This window comes from Cylas formicarius, unplaced genomic scaffold (assembly GCF_029955315.1).
Source record: "Cylas formicarius isolate icCylForm1 unplaced genomic scaffold, icCylForm1.1 PGA_scaffold_12__32_contigs__length_19106922, whole genome shotgun sequence".
NCBI lineage: Eukaryota > Metazoa > Arthropoda > Insecta > Coleoptera > Brentidae > Cylas > Cylas formicarius.
In genome coordinates this window covers 16,865,044-16,879,314 of record NW_026844225.1, presented here as the reverse complement: position 1 = coordinate 16,879,314, position 14,271 = coordinate 16,865,044, and the positions used below count along the sequence as shown (strand labels likewise).

Sequence of the window (14,271 nt, the reverse complement as noted above, 5' to 3'; positions counted from 1 at the left end):
AAAATTAGAAAGTAGCCCGTAACTTACGGCATGCGCAAACGGTCAAATAAAGGGAAATAAAACCAAGTGTTATATCCAAAGGTGTATTATATAAATACTCCTAGAAGTAGACAACTTATTGTTTAAACATTTTTTTACTCCATTTAATTTCTATGGCAGAGCGACATCACTCTCATGTCTAGTCTCACCCTTACTCTCACATTCCTTAGCAACTTCCTGACATATAGTTTCTGGCTCAAGGGAAACTATTGTTTCCTTTGAATCGGGAGAAGACGGCATCTCATTACTTCCATTCAGCTTCGCCAAGTTGCCAGAATCAGTTTCAGCCAACTAAAAGTAGCCCAATTATTTATTAAATAGTGACACATCAAAAAATGGTAACACACACATCTAAAATACTGTTCAGAAAAGTAGTATAAAACGAGTACCCAATTTATACAGACAAAAATTTTAGCCATGGGAGGAATCCACCTATTTTACCTCAATTTTCAGTGCCTGAATCTCTTGGTTCAAGGATACACTTTGCTGAGGAGCCTGTTGAATTTCTGAAGAGGCTTCTTCCGGTTCTTGGTTCTCCAGAACAGGATGCTTGGGTTCAATATTATGTTCCTTCAATTGTTGAAGAAAAACGCCTCTCTCAAATTGCAGTTGTCTACATAAATTTTGCAGAAGTGTTATCTTCTTCTCAGTGGCTTTTGGTTCACTGGATTGGAGAAGCGCTATTTTACTCTCAGCAGCTCTTAACTCATTCGTGATTTGAGTGTGTTGCTCTGAAAGTGTAATCAATGATTTTGCACTGTTCTGCCACCGAGAACGCCATTCGTCTCGCTCTGATTCAAGACTAGTGACCTGTTTATGCATTTTTGACTTTTCTTCTTTGAAACCCTCAAACACCTTAAATAAAAAATATTATATTCAATTATTCTGTGGGAAAATGAATTTACCTTTTTGCTTTTGGTCATTGTTGCTTCAAAAGTTTCATATTGCCTTTTATACAAATTAACATGAGCCTGAAGAATTTTAATTTGGTTTTCTCCAATCTGCAAATTATTTTCAAGGGCTTTCTTCTCTTCCAGCCAATTATGCCTCTGTGCTTCATATTCCACTTGGTTTTTCTTGATTGCAGACTCGGCCAATTTTTTTTGTAAATCTAACTGTTTTGCCATATTGTCCAGGTAGTCTTCCCTCTTCTGATATTGTTCATAAAGTTCACTTAACTTATCCGTCATGCTTTGGTTCTCTTCCTTTACTTTGTTAGACTTGTCTTTGCTCTCAGTGATTAAATTTGTTAAGGCATTAAGACGTTCTGTGAAGGTATTTGCTACCTCCCGTCTTCTTTCTTCTTCCTCTTTTACTCTAGCTATGTTTTCCTCCTAAAAAAAGTTGTTTAATTATCAGATAAGAAAATATTCACATAAATTAGTTGCCTTTATGGCCTTATTTTGCTTTTGCAGTTCCCTGCAAAGACTTTCTAAATGACCTTTGGCCAGAATAGCCTTTGTTAAATCAGCTTGTTCACGATCGAGGTCCTTTTGCAGAACGGTTATCTGTTTCTCTCTAGCTTGGACTAGGGTATTCAAATTTCTGTGTTCATTGTACAATTCATTGTATTTTTCGCTAATAAAATCTAATTTCTCTTCTTCCGTCATGGACGCAATTTGCTTTTTAATATTATCCCAGAACCTAGGATCTCGCTTTTTGTACTTATCATCTTTCTTCTTTTTGATGGTATTGGCCCCAGAAGAAGATGAACTTTCTCGATCTCCCATTTTACTCCTAAAAAAATACAAGATCGCAGGATATGTTTAAAAACAATAGAGGTACAATATAAAACGAAACCAGCACTTTTTCAAGTTTTGTTTACACTTGATTGTTCAAAGCTAATCGCACATCGTCGCTGCCTTGATGTCAACGATTACACCTTCGTATTCGTAGGTTTCATTAAGTCTAGAAAATACGAGCCCCTTAGGTTTTTTTGAACCACTATTAAAAAAAAAAACGTACATTTTGGCGCTGGATAAAAACGTTTTTACAGCGTACTGAATGTCTAAATATTCGCGCAAACTCCAGCACATCAACACTATGTAAATAAGTCGCTAAATGAAATATTTACTACTTTAAGAAGGTTTAGATTTATCCCGCGAGTAACGGTCTCTGGGGCAACGGATAAACAAAATATACATATAAAAAAAAGAAAATAAACATATTAATTACATTGTCACGGCATTTTGCGCCACCATATGCAAGACATTTGGGCGCAATCGCAAACTTCCATACCGATACGTTCGTTATAAACCGCTGTTTACTCAAAGAATTATCTAGTAATCTAGTTCTAACTCTGCTAGTTCTATTTTGTATTATCGTTTGCATATAACAGAGCAAACGTATGCATTCTTCAAATCAATTGTTCAAAAATCCTAAATGTTTAGTTAACTTTCCTTAGATTTTGTGCGACTTGTAAAAAAAAACTCAAGATAAAATTTTAAGATTAAAAGTTTCTTAATATTGAAATTCACCTTAAGATACAAATAGCCAAAGGGGGAAATTTTACCCAAGTATTTTTACAAAATGCTGAAACGAAGATAGGAAAATGCGCAAAATCAACGTTATGGCGGATGATCCGGGCTAACCAAATTCGGCCATGGCACAGGTACTTTTTCAACTGTTCCAACTAAGTAAAAGGGATTTTAAAGCATGAAACTAACAAACATTGACACAATAAATTTGCCACATCGAAATAGACATTAAATTATTAGCAAATTGAAATCATTTCCCATACAACATTACTTGAGATGCAAACTAAATGATGTTTTCCTTTTCACGAAGTTAGTAATATTTCGCTAATACTATTTGAATACACCCATTTAACTTCTAAAATTAATTAAGGCTTTGATACCTTTGAGTATATATCATCGTATATTCAATAGCTGCTTTTAAGTGTTCAAAGGCCAATTTAATACGATTTGGTGCGTTAATTATCAATGCAGGAAATATGGCCAAAAATAACGCAAGGACCTAAGTTATCAAAACGACGCAATCAAAATATCGATCGGCGATTAAGAACACTGGCTTACCAAACTTAAGTATATCGGTTCCAGTTTCCAAATTATTAATAATTAAGCTAGGGGTCAGTTCACTTGCAATAACCTGCAAACTAAACCTCACAAAAAATTAATCCCATTTATTTTTGGAACCCAATGCGGTTTCTAACTATAGACTTTGAGAACGAAGTCCCCTTCCTCGATTGCATTTAAAATCTGGCGGCAAACGAATTCAATATTATTTTTCGATACCCAAGTCGCGACAAATTGCGAATGGAAAGGTTTTGAGAAATATATTCGATATTAGCCGCATTTTTAACCTAATCGCAAATTAATGACGGCATTCCAAAAATGGAAGCGAAAGTATACTTGACGATTTGGGTTTACTTTTTGGGTTGCAAATTCAAAAATCGAAAAAATTACACCCAAATCCCCACATTTTTGCAATATCGGTTGCTACACTTATAATTACTGCGTGAGCGGTTCAGTTTAAACAAAGACAAAACAATCAAAACCAAACGCCGTTCGCATTCTAATGTAGCGTGTAGTAATTGTTAATAAAATTCATAGATGCGGCATCTTTATTTGGGCAAGTTAATCGCACAGGATACTATCGAAACTTCAGTGCGATCGATTATTTTACGAGATCGATAATTCAATGGCCCAATATATTTGGTACCGTGCGAATAAATACGCGTTTTCGAACGCACCCGGTATATCGCGAACCCGTCGACGAATTGAGAAGTGCGCGTTCAAACATACCGGCTGAGCTTTGTCCACCCTGTACAATCGGCAACTAATTCTGTTTGCTTATTGGCTGATTGCGTCACGTGTCCACTAGACAACTTGAGAACAGCGAAATATTATTATTAATTAATTATTCTTTATTGTGTTGACATGGGGTGCAAAGTGGTTGCTGACGCTCGGGTTTTGGATTGCTGAAAAGAGTAAGTATTTCTTATTTTTGTGTTGTCTTTGCGGTTTCCATGTGTTTTTGTAATCAATTTGTAGAGTTACACGAAGTAAATCGCATTTCATTTTTGATCTCGTAGCAAATATCGAGGAGAATAATTTATTTTATTTTTCAAAAATTTCCTTTTACATATTTGTAATAAAATAATCTAATATTGCTTATTTTTCTATCTCGTTAAGAGACAGTTTAAGAATAACCACGGTAAAAATAATTACCTTGTTGGAGAAAAAAAAACACCCGCTTTGTCCACTTAAAATTTTAATATTTAAATTCATTAAACTCGAAATTTAAATTCGAAAATGGAACGTTGTGTGAAAATATACTATTTTTTAAGTTAAAAATTGTTTCTAAATGACCATAGCACGCTATTTTTACAGGTAACATTTTGCATCACGCATTTTATCCTTTTAAAATTTATTTTTATGTTAATATTTTTTACTTTTTTTTTTGGGCGTTTTGTCATTATATGCAAATTTCAGATGAGCCCCTCCTTGAAAAAAAAATCTTGTCTGGTGCGGAAACAAATTGTTTGTCAAAGGATCGACGAAGACGGCCAGCGAATATTTAATTTAAATGCGATTGTTTTCCTTTCTATTTAAGGTGCAAACGGCGAAGCTTCCCTTATAAAAATATAATAGGTTATCGCTTACAATAAACAAATGTGTATTTTAAGTACCATAATCGATTTAAATGATCTACAATCGTCCGTCCATATTTTAAAAGCCCCGAACGTCTGTTTATTAAAATCGTTTTTATTATACGAGGCGTTGGCGAAGTCACAGTCTACAAAATATTCCGTAAGGTCGGTTCGGCATTGAACGTTCGTTTGTTGGCACAGGAAAAAATGTTTCTATCAATTTATTGTGAATGTCTGAAAAATTTTCTAAAAATACAAACTGCAAACGCTATTAATATAATAAATTGTATGGCGTCGCATTAAAACACGAAGGGTGTTTTTCATTTTTTTTATAAGTGTAATGACGTAAAAACGACACCGTCAAAACAACTGGATACGTCAGAGCGATTGATGTGTCAACATTTTGATATTCGCGTCCCTAATAAAAATTCAAAAAATATTTCTATTTGACATTTATCGCACCATTCGTACGTAGATAGCGATCCGCGGTCAAGAAATTTGATACTATACGATATTCGACAGGAAACGATAAACATTAGAAAAATGAACATAGATTAAGCAGTACTAATGGATACGCAGATGTAGACGATTTTCCTCAAATATTGCACGTTCCGATTAAAGATTATTTAAAAGTGAAAAACGTCGAAATCGCAATCGAAAATTAAAACGAGATATAAATACCAGCATGAATATTTTACTCACACAATGATATCGGATATCAAAAAAAGTATCAAAATACAACGGAAAACAGTTTATTCGGAGGAAGCTATTAAATAATACGAGCTAGAAATAAAACTGTTTTAAAATAAACGTGTTTAATAATAACAACGCCTTTTGAAATATTTTCAATTACGCGCGTCTTATTTTGTAGGTTTTCTCGAAGAAAATCGTAGGAGGTCTTCATTAGACTCCTATTGTGCACAAATATCGCGAAATACTAATTAGAGATGAATTTGTGCCGGAAACCATGTTGGTTTATTTTCCACTGGCTCCATGAATTACCATTATTACGCACGAAATGAAAAAAAACTCCATAATTCTTATTTTGACTGAATTTTCTATATTTAACGCTTCCTTATTCTCGACAGAACGTCAAAATAATCGTCACCACGTTGACGTTTCTAGCGCACTTTATAAATAAGCTTCTGTCGACGTTTTTACAGGGACATAAAGAAGTAATCGGATTTTGCAAAAAATAATCGCCCAATAAATACTGAAAATTGTTACCGTCACAGCGCTGACGAGAAAATACGCCCAAGACGAGAAACGAACCGTAATGTTTATTTCCAAAAATTTTTAAAAGTAAACAATCGATATCACTGGAGGTATAATAAGATAACGAAGGCCCTCTAATCACTAGAATATTGACCCCAAAAAAACCAACAAAACTCATTACATGTTGTCTATTGTAGATCAACGGAAGATTCGGGAGCATTCTCAGGACTCGGTCGCAGCTTTAGCAGTTGATTATTCGGGCTGCGACAATGAAGTCACAAACGGTCGAAGTTGTTTATTGACGAACAGTGATAAAAATTGAAAATTTCTAGTCATGCACGATTTGTGAATACAACATTCAAACATGCACGAGCATTCGACACACGGAACCCACCATCCTTACGGACTCGTTTCACAAATTTTGACTACGATTTCGTTCTTGATCGGTATCACCGGAAACATAGCCGCGTTGTGGATCTTGTACAAATCTGCCAGAACAAGAAACAGAAAACACGTACTCATGCTGAGGTGGTTATCGACAAATGATCTGGTGGCTGTTGTTGGAATGCTAACCGCTAATTATTTGAAGAGGTACAGCGTCATTCCCGAGTTTTGGTCTTGCGTTTCTTTTGTGGTGCTTCGTGCTTTCGGTTTAGGCTCGGGATGTGTAGCATTTATTATGGCATTGGAACGATGGCTAGCGCTTACCAGACCGTTTCTGTATCACAAGGTACGCACCTAATCGTTTATTTTGTATTGCAGAGGTGTGCCTAAAGTGACATACTATTCGCATTTTCGTTGCTCCGAACCAAGCTTGAGAGTTATATTAGCTTGTAAGTTGTGAAATAGGTTTTTATACAGAAATAAGTGCTGTTTTAACACCTAATTGGATTTAATGGCTTTTGAAAAAAATGGATACTATGTCATTTTAAGCAAGCGTAAATTAAATACATTGCAAAAAATTGATATACGTAGCTCAAAAAATCAAAAATTTAACTTGCCAGAATAAAATTTAACTCATCTAAATTTTGAAATGTTATATATCGATATAAATTGTTATTTATTTAGCGCAAATAAACATTTTTGTTTTTCGGCTCACTCACAATGTATTACTTTTTGAAAATGAAACATTTCTGAACAGTTAAGGCGTGAAAAGAAGTCGTCCTGGAGCATATTCATGTTCTTAAAATGAGTCAGAATTTACGAGGAAAAGATAAGTTAATATGAAAAATATATCAAGGTAAAATGACATACAATGCCAATTTGCATCAACTGAAGGTATATCGTTTTATTCGAGATGAAGTATCTTTTAATCAACAATCTTACCTTTCATAGTCTTCAGAATTGGCAAAAGTAAATGTAAAATAATTGCTTTTGTTTTTCGTAAAAGTGTACCTCAAACAACTTTTAAGGGTAACGTAAACATTTGTCGGCATAGTTCATGAAAGTTGTCATACCCTGCATCTTTCTATATCATTTCACACGACTGTATTAATGATTCAAATATGCCGCAAACAAAATGTATATAAATGTTCGTATTTAAATTACCTACGCCACTGAACTATGCAATTTCGACATTTTAAAAGTAGCAGTTCTCTTGCAAAACCAAATGGAAAATTTTGTTTGCTGCATCTTTGGTTATCTACTCCAAAAACTATGATAATAATATGAAGACGGCGTCCTTCGAAAATTAGTGATATACCCCAGATAAGACGAAATCGGGAAACCCTGTGCATAAAGCATACCTTAAAATTAAAATTTAATATGAATATAACATTATCCCAATAATTTTGTTTGACCCACGCACGATATCTTTAAGAATTCCTCAAATATTTAAGTGAGTTAATTAAGATTAACTAACGACTTTTAAATATCAACGATTTAAGGCGACAATATTAAACTTGTTTTCTAGAGTTCCACATTTTGCCGTTTTCAAGTAAAATTTTTCGAACCATCGACGCAGAACATTGGCAGAAACGAATTTCTTAAAAAAAAACTTTTATTCCAGAGCATGTAGTGGTGGTTAGTTGACATGCGTCACAAACCAATTAATCATTCGACGTAAACAAAACAGAAATAATTTTCAATCGATTTCCCTCTCATAATAAGCTCGTCACATCGTCACATCCCAAATTTATTTTATGCGCCGTTTTTCATCCAATAAAACCTTACAGTCAATTTATTCTATCCTATACTCTATCCGTACATTATTATTATCAATTAGTAACAAAACAATGATAAATTTCTTCGCACGTTTGCAAATTTCGAACGAAAAAGTCAATTGCGATTGGTTCGTATATCGATTTTCCATTTAAAGAAGCGGCTAATAAACAAACACGCAATTAAACTTAAGTATATTAGATACTCGTTAAATCCGCAATATCATACGATAAAAGTTCGGTATCTTTTGTTTAATACGTACAGGGTGTTTTCGCTATGTCGGCATTAACATTTCGTTGCTCTTAGAATACTGATTTGTTATTTTTGTTATAAAATGCGTCCGCTTACGGCAAAGGCGTTCCTAGTAAAACTTTTGCGACGGTAAAGCTTAGTCTCTTGATATATGCGTCACCGCTCATTCATTAATTGATTTCCGATCAATAAAAACATAAAACCGCAAAATGGCGCGTTATAAATAATACAATAGCATTTAGAGAACTCTTCTGGCGAAAATAAGAACTGAGCGTGTAAGTAAGCGAAATTCATTTTATTCACGACGACAGAATAATTTCTCAAGGACCATAGATTTATAGCGGAAGTCGTTTTTATTGATCGCTTACCTATTAAAATAAGCCAAAAACGCGAGACGCGTTTCAATAAGCTTGTTTCTCTTACATTCTCTACGTTTTTGAATCCTTGCTTTACAGTTTGCCTCTCATCACGCTCTTTCTTTCTCTTTTACTCGCGTTGAATGAAAAAAATAGTTTTTAATTCATCACGCTTGTAAATGCACGTCTCGTGAGCGTAATTTACTATGAGAAGTAATTGACGACATCCTTAACAAACAGCAAAAACAGAATTTTTGGTAATCAGTGACGAAAATGTACATGTCCGAGAACCATTTTGCGTAAATGTAAATAAATTTCCGTCAAATGGACCAACCGAGGCAATAAAACTGGTTTATTATTGGTCTTTTTTAGGTGGTGACCTACGAAGTTGTAAAGCGTACTCTTTGTTGCTTATGGTTCGGCGCTTTGTTCTTGACTTGCCTTCCCTTATTTGGTTTTGGGCTCTATTTTGAGAACGGAAAATGCGCCAGATTTAGATACGCATCCCTGGTGAAAGACAAAATATATGCTTATTTTTTCTTTTTTGTCGGTAAGTAAAAAAAGTTTTAACTGCTCTGAAAAATTTTACACAGTAACGAATGTTTCAAACACCCTTTGACCTCATTATCTCCATTTTAAAACCAAATCACTGCACCGCGCAGTGTTTATAACAATAATTACAAAAAAACTGATATATGATAGTATGGAAACGACGAAAGTTGGTATTTATTTTCTAAAATATTGATTGACGAGGGTGTCCCAATGTGAATACATCGATTATGAGAGAAGTATCTAAAATATTTGGAAACTTTAAGTGGTTCATCCTGCAATTTTATTATATCTTTATTATACCAAATAGAATAAAACAAGCTTATATTATGAAGTGATTATGTTCAACCTAGCTGTCATACCCACTTCGCTGACTATATAGGAAGGTTCATAATGCTGATGCTGATTTTTAGAGGTTGATTTTAAGAACAAAAAGTTTACTATCAATGCAGTTCCCCAATGGCTTTACTGATTTTTTTAAAAATACAGGTTTTCCTCGTTTTCATTGAAACTGCTTTAGATATTTTGTTTGAAATTTCATAGGGCATAGAAACACTTTTTCTCGGGTGAAAGTTATTGTTAAAATTTTATTAAAAGTGATACGCCATTGCTTTTTTCAAAAATAAATTACATTTCTCTACTCCCGTCTGTAAAATACCTAATTATCCACCGATCTAGCGTGAGGGAAGCGTCACTATACCACATCAGTTTCGTTTCCCACGAACCCGAGTCATTTCGGACATTTCCGGGATTTTACCGCACGGACTTGGGAGCGATCGGATTGAATTTTGACGTTTGTCAATTCTGACGGTAATGTCAGTGAATGTATTCGTGTTGTTTTGCGAAAATGTACCCAAAAACTAACGGTCGTAGGAAAAAGTATAGTATACAACACGTCCGGTAAACTTTTTAACACACTCGTTTATTAAAAACTCGCTCCCCTGCGCTCCGCTCGTGTCAAATAAATTCGTGAGTCAAATGGCGTTTACCGCACTTGTTGCATAATATAATATTTTAATGATCTCTTGAGGACCTTGATTAAAATACACTTTTTTTTCTTAAAATCGCCCAAGGAATCGCACCCTTATGGATCAGCATCTTTGTATGAAACACCCTGTATAATTGAAGTAGTAGTAAAAAAACAGGCTTACATAAATGAATCCATATTAGATAATTTGGTTTTAACATGACAATTAATTTCTCTTAAGTTTCCCAATACTGGCCGGTAGCTGGTTAAACGTATTGTTGATTAATAAAGTTACTGCCAGCGAAACTCCCAGAGATATAATCGAACTTCTTTAAGTTATAACTAAACGAATTCCTAAATTGTTTTCGCGGGTGGTTCATGAAAAAGAACGTTTTTCACTCAAGTTATAAATTGAGGGGAATTGAGGTTTCTCTAAAAACAATGACATTGGTCTTATTTCACTTCAAAACCTTCGGAAAATGTAAAATGTAATTGTTTTTTCTTAGATAATATTCGACTTTTTGTTTTAGGATCCACGTTATGCATAAGTATAGCACTCTGTAATATAGCAGTGGTGTGCGAGTTGTCAAAGATCAGAACGCAAAACCACATACTGGTTAGAAGAATAAGCAGATCCCTGATAGTAAATAATCGCACAGCTTCATGTCCGAGACACCATCAGACACCTGAAGAAGTCGCTTTTGCCAAACTCATGGCTTATATTTGTGTCATGTTTTTGGTATGCTGGGGCCCCCAAGTCGTAAGTTGAATCTTCGTCATTTCTAGACAAGAAATTTGTATTTTATTGGACTTGTCTTGTTACCTCGCACTAGCGCATCTTGTATCTAACGCTAGTCAAAATTTCCATGTTTACGTTATTTGTCCCGCGTAGTTAAGATTTTGTTTTCAACGAAATTTTGTTTTCCAGATCACAGTACCGATAGCGCAATTCAGTGCCATTCCGAAATCGTCACCGATCAATATTCTGGCAGATATCATGTTATCGGTGTATTTCACGTTAGACCCCTACATATACGTCCTGCAAAGGTACTTTGAAAGAGGAACCTGCGGATTGGGCTGTTGCTTTCTGCGGAGGCGAAGATCCACGAGTAGTCTCCCTACGACTACAACCACAGGTGGGGGCACCCCCACCTCTGTGTTGATTAACCCTCCCGCATTTCCGGTTCCTAATAACAATCACAATCACGTGTCGTAAAATTTATAAACGAAAATGGCCAACAGCCATTTTCATTCGTTTCGCATGTCCGCGTGCGGCTTTCTTCCGTCCAAATTTGAAATTTAATTCGAAAAACTAATGTATCACTTGCATGGCCCTTTTCAGCTTCCGTTTTCGATACCACCATTTTTGTAAAACTCTCCAAGCGTATAACAGCGTGCGACCAATGCTCATAAGTTACATTTTTTTATTTCAGAAACCTTAGATCTTAAAGAGTATAGTTAAATTGCAAACAACATGGCAATTTACTGAAGATAAAGAGAAAAGAGGAGATGGAAAACTAGACTTTACGCGCTACAAAAAATATGTGAGTGTATTTCTGCTTACCACTTGGGAAGGATAAATTTAATTAGCTGAAATTTGTTTTCCGAAAAACGAATTTCTTACGTTAATCGCATTGCCGCACTAACGTAGGAACTGTCCCCAAGTAGTAAGAAACGATAAATATAAACTAATATATATTCCTAAACTCAACGATTTAAATAGGCAGCAAAATGTTCATTCCGTTTAAATGTGTATTGTATAAGGATATTTCTTGACCTAAATTTAAGGCGATGGGTTTATCACCCTTATCAAGATAAAGAGAATTGTTGTTGCATGCTTGTCGTGAATTTATCATCGTTTAGAAAATTTGTGGTTACATTTGTAAAGGTTAACTAGACCGATATTCAAATGGCTGAAATTTTTATTTTTGTATGACTATGCACGATACGAATTATAAACGCTTATCGACAAAATTAAAAAACATATCCAAGTGGACGCTAATGGGAAAACATAATCCATCTGTCGCTTTTTTATTATTTAATTTCGCGCTATTTCTGTCTGATCTCTTTTGCTATAATTATCGCAGTCACGATTAAATCCATCCTTTCGTCATGCTTTAATCAGTTTATTTTGTATATATACATTTTGTATTTTGTTTTCTAACGATTTTTTACAACGTTTTGTCTAAGTATTATATAGAAGTATTCTAATATAATTTAAGCAACAATTGTAGGTTTAGTTTTGAAAAAAATCGACGTAGGCTAACAAACCGAATACCAAAAATAAAAACTAAAACCACATTGATACAATAGACTGATCTATTTTTGTGATAAAATAAAACACATTCTATGTATTAAAATAATGTACCTTAATAATGATATTGAGAATAAATTCTAAAAAAAAACGTGTAACCTTTCCATTTTTAGCGTGAATACCGATTTTCTCCCGATATTCCAGACTCGCTATTTTTAGCAAAGAAAAATCATCACTCACCTTAACCCACACCTTATTCATATACATAAAATGTTTAATCGATATCTTTTATTTCTTTAATTTATTCCATCAAAGGGTGGGAAGGAACGCTCAATATCCACAGAAAGTTGCGAAAAAAAAAATAATGTGCAAACAAAATTCTAATCGGGTCAAAAATTGGTACGATAAGACAATGTTAAAGGTCACGTAGTCAGCCATTTGTGGCGCCCCGTTAGACAAAGCTCCCAAGATTGACATTTAGAACTTTAACTCGCGGATAAATTTAGCACAGAAAAAAGGAGGGGCGGAGGGGGTGATGGTAGTGGTGGAGTCCTTTGTAGATTACGTCTGGAGCTAGCCAACCACCTTCTTGCGGGTTTGATGTGACGCAATGGTTCGCGTGACTGCCGGTTATAGTCCGGTCAAGATACGCGAAAAACCGAACAATTAATTCCTGAAATCACGAAACTTATACGGATGTGTAATCAATTTTAACACGTATGAAATTCCACATATCCTGCAACCAATTTAATAGTATTAGTAGTATCGGACATGCAACTGAAAATCTATTTAACGCCAACAAGGAATGAATGCGATTATAAACACCGTTTAAATAATGACTATCACTTCTTTATATACATACACATTTTTGGTCACATGAGAGGCAGACACTATCAGAGTTTACCAAATTTGCTCAATAAAATAGTTCTGGATGGTTTAAAAAAAAATTGTAATGCCTCATAAGAACATATTGTTAGCTATTAGTTAAGCCGGCACAATATACAACTAAAAGCAAGCAATACAAAGGAAGAAGAAGTCCATTTCAAACATGTGCCTATTACTTGCAAGATATTTATATAAACAAAGTAAAAAAAGACTTGCATGCACTCAAGGCAATTCATGTACAGACATTACAGTTCGACTGCTCACCCATATACGAGCAGCCTTCTTGAACGAAAACCATTTCATAAAGAGTGGTTTCTTATGAAGGCGAAGTTATGAGCATCATATCAAAATTTAATTTCATCAAATAGATTCAGGGCATCTTTTATAATATATATATTATGATAATATAGACTTTTCTCCATGTTGAACCGACCAATGTCTCTGGTTAATGGTCAAACAGTGGTTTTCAGAAGCCGTAAGCAAGCCATTCAGATCACTATGTAATCAGTCGTTTGCCTCACGGATGTCCTCTGAACCAAACGAAAGGTACATTTGAGTATCATCAGCGTATAAATGGGAACATGCTTATCTTAGATGAGAGGTCAGCAGATGTGCAGATGGAACATCATTTGCAACACTCGTTTAGAAATTTAATAATAATAATAGTTGCCAAGTTCATCTGTACTTTTTTGTAGAGTTTTTGAATGGATTTAAAAATATTAAAAAATATAATTCTCTATTTCGACTGTTAATGGATGCAAAATGTGCACGTTTTTTATCATCAAATACCCCGAGTGTTTTACAATTTATCAAATCATCACTATCATTCTAGCCAAAAAATCTGCTGATTGTCTATAGTCTCATTGCTACTTCTTTTGTTTTAGTTTTGACAGTGATTTTTTTTTGAAGTGATGTTACCATTAATGCCTGGAGTCATTATAGTCGCGTTTCAAAGTAATTAGTACTGAATTTATATCTATTA

General features: G+C 34.5%; 2 protein-coding genes across 7 annotated transcripts; one reads left to right on the top strand and one right to left on the bottom strand.

The window, feature by feature from the left end:
* Window positions 1-84: 84 nt before the first annotated feature.
* Window positions 85-3,209, bottom strand: LOC132708676 (beta-taxilin). 4 transcript variants are annotated; one of them, XM_060681162.1, is made up of 6 exons: window positions 2,005-2,274; window positions 1,846-1,947; window positions 1,428-1,776; window positions 945-1,373; window positions 481-894; window positions 85-330 (listed from the first exon to the last, which is right to left on the bottom strand). In XM_060681162.1, the coding sequence occupies exons 3-6, from the start codon at window positions 1,767-1,769 to the stop codon at window positions 151-153; spliced, it is 1,365 nt and encodes a 454-aa protein (XP_060537145.1). In that variant the 5' UTR covers window positions 1,770-1,776; window positions 1,846-1,947; window positions 2,005-2,274; the 3' UTR covers window positions 85-150. The 4 variants fall into 4 exon arrangements, with proteins under 4 accessions (XP_060537145.1, XP_060537146.1, XP_060537144.1 ...); XM_060681163.1 differs by lacking the exons at window positions 1,846-1,947; window positions 2,005-2,274 and adding an exon at window positions 3,075-3,209; XM_060681161.1 differs by having other exon boundaries at window positions 1,428-1,947; window positions 2,005-2,273.
* Window positions 3,210-3,916: 707 nt separating this feature from the next.
* Window positions 3,917-12,531, top strand: LOC132708729 (cannabinoid receptor 1). 3 transcript variants are annotated; one of them, XM_060681268.1, is made up of 6 exons: window positions 3,917-3,988; window positions 6,064-6,596; window positions 9,007-9,184; window positions 10,681-10,910; window positions 11,079-11,197; window positions 11,584-12,531. In XM_060681268.1, exons 2-6 carry the CDS (start codon window positions 6,231-6,233, stop codon window positions 11,597-11,599), a joined length of 909 nt encoding a protein of 302 aa, XP_060537251.1. In that variant the 5' UTR covers window positions 3,917-3,988; window positions 6,064-6,230; the 3' UTR covers window positions 11,600-12,531. The 3 variants fall into 3 exon arrangements, with proteins under 3 accessions (XP_060537251.1, XP_060537249.1, XP_060537248.1); XM_060681266.1 differs by having other exon boundaries at window positions 11,079-11,286; XM_060681265.1 differs by having other exon boundaries at window positions 11,079-12,531.
* Window positions 12,532-14,271: the final 1,740 nt, after the last annotated feature.

Excerpts from the sequence above, each read along its gene's own strand:
- LOC132708676 (XM_060681160.1), bottom strand. The coding sequence starts at position 2,240 with ATGGTGGCGCAAAATGCCGTGACAAT. Across the intron at positions 895-944 it reads CAATGACCAAAAGCAAAAAG|GTGTTTGAGGGTTTCAAAGA; the intron begins GTAAATTCATTT and ends TTTTTATTTAAG. Across the intron at positions 331-480 it reads TTCAGGCACTGAAAATTGAG|TTGGCTGAAACTGATTCTGG; the intron begins GTAAAATAGGTG and ends GGCTACTTTTAG.
- LOC132708729 (XM_060681265.1), top strand. The coding sequence starts at position 6,231 with ATGCACGAGCATTCGACACACGGAACCCACCATCCTTACGGACTCGTT. Across the intron at positions 9,185-10,680 it reads TTATTTTTTCTTTTTTGTCG|GATCCACGTTATGCATAAGT; the intron begins GTAAGTAAAAAA and ends TTTTTGTTTTAG. Across the intron at positions 10,911-11,078 it reads TATGCTGGGGCCCCCAAGTC|ATCACAGTACCGATAGCGCA; the intron begins GTAAGTTGAATC and ends TTTGTTTTCCAG.